The 4,821-nt window shown below is 32.1% G+C and overlaps 1 protein-coding gene across 1 annotated transcript; it reads left to right on the plus strand.

Annotated features, from left to right (window-relative positions):
• Positions 1-297: 297 nt before the first annotated feature.
• LOC103495712 (uncharacterized) lies at positions 298-2,168 on the plus strand. The gene is made up of 5 exons (XM_008457342.3): positions 298-499; positions 596-657; positions 754-901; positions 1,462-1,520; positions 1,656-2,168. Exons 1-5 carry the CDS (start codon positions 403-405, stop codon positions 1,860-1,862), a joined length of 573 nt encoding a protein of 190 aa, XP_008455564.1. The 5' UTR covers positions 298-402; the 3' UTR covers positions 1,863-2,168.
• Positions 2,169-4,821: the final 2,653 nt, after the last annotated feature.

The following is a 4,821-nucleotide window of genomic DNA, read 5'->3' on the forward strand; positions in this document are numbered from 1 at the left end:
AACCCAAGCTTTTTGTCCAAAGATAATACTTTATTCAATTAATTGAAGGCTATATGGAATCAAAGAATACATTTTCTTTTCCCCTTTTTGTTAATAAAAAAATTATCTTCTCATGATTTGGTTTTTGTAAATCAAAATTTGGGTTTTGTTTTGTTTTGTAACTTTGTTTAGATTTTCTAAGCTAATGCAGGTACCAAGAAAAAAAAAAGTATTTTTTTAGGGTTGGTGATTGGAAACCCTAGAAAAGCTTTGACTCTTTTTGCCTTTCACCCCAACACTGTTTATAAAATACCATTCAAGGATCTCACTCTTTTCCCCTCTCTTTTGATAAAAAAAAAAAAAGAAAAAAAACTTCAAAATCAAAACTGGAAACTACTCAACAAAACCCAAAGTGATACCAATATGAAGAAGATGTTCAAAATACCATTCTTGAGCTTAACCATTTGGCTTCTTTTTCTAATTTCTCCTCTTTCCCACTCTCTCTCTCATGCTCTTCAAGGTAATAATTTACGTTTAAATTACTTTATTTCCAATCAAAACAATATTTCATTCTTTCAAAATTATATTCTTCCCTTTAAATTCGCTTTACTTGTAGATTACACTGATGAACCGTTTCTACCTATTGGAGGGGAACTTTCTGAATCTTCTCATGAAGAGGTGACTAATTAATCTTTTTATTTCACAAATTTTACAATTTGGAGAAATTAGAAACTTAAATTTCTAATTATTCTATTTTATTTTACTGGTTTTTAGGAGAAAAACCTTGTGGGGTTTGATGCTATTGGCTTGAGGAAAATGGGGAGTGGAAGAAAGAGAGTGGAAGTGAAGAGAATAGTGAAGAAAGGGATCACTACTCCAATTTATGAAAGACAAGAAGATGAAGAAAGCTCAAGAATTTCAGGTGCAAACCAAAATGATAGAACATCCAACTTTGAAGATCAAAACGGAGATTTTGGAGTTAGTAGAAAAAAATTGGGTGTCAAAAATTGTAAAAATAATGATGCTAAGATGCTCAATGCTGCTAGTTTTGTAACATTTGGTGCTGATTATAAAGGACCTTTACACCACCCTCCTAGACATAACTGATCATTTAGTTAGCTATAGCTAGGGCAATGAGGAAAAGAAAAAAAACACATTTTGGACCTCCTTTTTTTTTATAGGATCTTTATTATTATTATTATTATATTTTTTTTTTTGGTTTTGTGTTGGCTAGTAAAATGGGTCCATTGATATATATTATATATCTAATATATATATATATATATATATATATATATATGATGATGAATAAATTTATTTTGTAATACCATCAAAGTTTCCTTCTCCAAAGTTCATTTTTCTACACTTTAAGAGCTTATCCATCTTTATACATGATTACCAAAACTTGAATAACTAGTACTCAAAATGATGAATATGTACACTTGTTAATATATATTTAGCCATTCATATTGTTTCATGCAGGATTGTACAAAAAGAGTTCAAACAAGGCTCGTCAAACCTCTCAAGTAAACCATGATCAGGTCTCCTTTCTTTTCCCTCTCTCTCAATTTTTTTTCCGCTCCAATTCGAATGTCCGGCTCTTTAAGGAAGGTTACTAAATAATGTAGTAACTAGCTGAGTTATAAGTTAGATAAGTTTTGTTAATTCTTGAGCAGGAGACTATCGACGCAAAAAGATCAAAAATTTCTCAACATGTTTATAAGGTGAAATGGACGAACTCGAAGAGGGTCATCTTGGCAAGAGATGACGAGAGTCAAAGGCTTCTCAAGGCCGCCAGAGAGATAGCCAATTTGATGCACAAAGATTATAAGGAGTGGGCTCACCGCAAGCCACCAATCAACAACCGTGAACCTTTGCATTAAGAAAGGGGAACGAAAAATAGTGTTTGAAATGGTTTAGTTTAGATTCTTAGGCCAGCAATTTTTCCCCTCTATATATAGAAAGTGTAGTCCTTAATTTATAGTCTTTTTTAGCCTATAATTATCATATAGATATATATAAGGACAAGAACTCTTAGGGGATGCTGTTGATTTGATCCTTTTTTACGTTTTCCCTTCTTCTAGTTATATGTAATATTATATAGATCAAATGCAACACAAAAGAACTATATAAGAACATGAAATATCTATATATTATGTATATTAATCAGGAAAATTTTCTTTTATAAATAATTCTGCCTCTGTGAGCATTTTAAATGCGTATACATGTAGCAATCTCCTTTTTTTTTCTCTTTTTGCTGCTTAAATATGATGAAAGATAAAGTTCTTTATCTCTTGGAAATCTACACACTATAAGTTGTATCAGCTGCAAAGAAGATTGTTGAATCAAAGTTTCTAAACTCTGGAGATGGAAAACTTGAGATTCCTTTGGGGTTGTTGAAATGAAATAGATGTCATGTGTGATCGATGTCGAAATGGAGAGTCAAATCCCCCGAATCAAATTATTTTTGCTTTCGTGCATCCCTCTAAAAATTACTCGTAAAGTTAAGTGCGGAGTGGAACCATAGGGGGTCTTCAATGATTTCTTAGATTTAAAATTCTATAGTACCGGGGAGGGAGATTTTGAGTTGTAATTTAAAGTTGTCAATGACAATGTGTTGATGTAAATCGAGTGGAGGAATTGTGTTAATTAATAAGCGGTATGATGATTAATTCATGCCATGAAATGCATGAATTTGAGCTAGTATTTGTGAAATTTTATTATGAAAAATAGGGTTGTACATGAATTTACCAATTTTTTTCTTAATCTGCTAAATTGAGGATATCGGGTTTAACTTTGGTTAAATAATATTATTTTTTGTTTTAGAACCTCTGGTCATTCAGAAAATTTCCGATCTTCCACATGGCAAGTTTTGGTAGGATTTGGGCCATTATGTTGAAGATTAAACGTGTTTTAAATATATAAGTTACATATGAGTTAATTTATGCGAGTTAGAGAAGGATGTGAGATAAAAATGTCATGATTAATTTAGTAAGAGTTTCACATTATTTAAGTGTAGGATTTAATTTGTTGTATTTAGTTGTGATATGAGTTATTCTCATGACAATCCTATAAATAGGATTGAAATGTTGTAATCTAAATCATCTAAATGTGAGTTGAATAGACACAAAAAGTCTTTTAATAAGTTTTTGTTTTCTCTCAAATATTCTACTTGGTGATTGTTTATTTGGGTGTTTATCACACGCTTACAACAAAGTGGTATCAGAGCTTGAATTTGGAGTTAAAAAAATTATTTTTGCAAATGGCAAACAACAATTTAGTTCCCTTCCAAGTACCTCGACTTACGAAAGAAAATTATAGCAGTTACATTGGTGTATTTGAATGAAATCTCTACTTGGTTCACAAGATGTATGGGACATTGTTAGTAATGGTTATGAAGAACCAAAAAGTGGTGCAGCTTTGAATCAAGCTCAACAAGAAGCTTTACAAAATACAAGGAAAGAAGATCAAAAGGCTCTCACCATCATTCATCAAGCCATTCATGATTCCAATTTTGGGAAAATTTCTTGAGCAACTATTGCACATCAAGCATGACAAATTTTGGAGAATACATATAAAGGAGTAGATCGAGTCAAGAAGGTTCGCCTTCAAAAATTGAGAGGTGATTATAAATCACTACATATGAAGGAGTCTGAATCAGTTTCAGATTATACTTCAAGATTGCTAGCAGTAGTAAATGAAATGAAAAGATTTGGTGAGACAATAAGCGATGAACAAGTAGTAGAAAAGATACTTCGTTCATTGGATGAAAGATTTAATTTCGTCGTGTAGCTATTGAAGAATCAAAGGATTTGAGTACAATGTCCATTGATCAACTTATGGGTTCCTTACAAGCTCATGAAAAGAAGCTTCTTAAAAAGAACAATAAGACAACTAAGCAACTTTTTCAGTCAAAGTTGAAATTAAAAGACAAGGAAGACAACCTAGAAAAAGACAATTGAGGTCGAGGACGTGGTGGTAATCGTGGACGTGGTGAATTCAGAGATCGAGGTCGAGGAAGCTACAGTCAAAGAAAATTTGAAGACAGTAATTCAAACTCAAATTCATCAAGAGTTTGAGGAAGACAACATTATTCGAGGTCAAGTGGAGAAAGATAAAATAATTAATGACAGGAAATATGACAAAAGACAGGTTGAATGTTATAATTGTCATAAATTCAGCCATTATTCTTGGGAATGCATAAATAGAGTTGAAGAAAATGCAAATTATGCTGAGAAAGATGAAGAAAGCAGTGATTCCTCATTGTTTCTGGCATGCAAAGGTGCGGAAACATATGAAAACAGTGCATGATATCTCGATAGTGGTGCAAGCAATCACATGTGTGGAAGTAAATCAATGTTTGTGGAGCTTGATGAATGTGTTGGTGGCGATATCGTTTTGGTGATGTCACAAAAATTCCAGTTAAAGGAAAAGGTAAAATTTTGATCAATTTGAAGAATGGGAAGCATGAGTTTATCTCTAATGTTTATTATGTGCCTAATATGAAGAACAACATTTTGACTTTAGGGCAGCTCTTAGAGAAAGACTATAATATTTTGATGAAGGATTATAGTCTTTTGATAAGAGATAATCATGACAAAATGATTGCTAAAGTGCAAATGACGAAAAATAGAATGTTTCTATTAAACATTCAAACTGATGTTGTTAAATGTTTAAAGTCATGTTTGGAAGATCCAAATTGGATTTGGCACTTGAGATTTAGGCATTTGAACTTTGATGGCTTGAGACTATTAGCAAAGAAAGACATGGTGAAAGGGATGCCATATGTCAAACATCCGGATCAATTTTGTGAAGGTTGTCTTTATGGCAAACAATCAAGGA

The sequence above is a fragment of the Cucumis melo genome, chromosome 7, assembly GCF_025177605.1.
Source record: "Cucumis melo cultivar AY chromosome 7, USDA_Cmelo_AY_1.0, whole genome shotgun sequence".
Classification (NCBI taxonomy): Eukaryota; Viridiplantae; Streptophyta; class Magnoliopsida; order Cucurbitales; family Cucurbitaceae; genus Cucumis; species Cucumis melo.

What these genes read in the sequence shown, in the direction of transcription:
- LOC103495712 (XM_008457342.3), top strand. Translation starts at nt 403, where the DNA reads ATGAAGAAGATGTTCAAAATACCATTCTTGAGCTTAACCATTTGGCTT. An exon ending in TCTCTCTCATGCTCTTCAAG is followed by an intron (nt 500 to 595) that starts GTAATAATTTAC and finishes CTTTACTTGTAG; the next exon opens with ATTACACTGATGAACCGTTT. An exon ending in CTCAAGTAAACCATGATCAG is followed by an intron (nt 1,521 to 1,655) that starts GTCTCCTTTCTT and finishes ATTCTTGAGCAG; the next exon opens with GAGACTATCGACGCAAAAAG.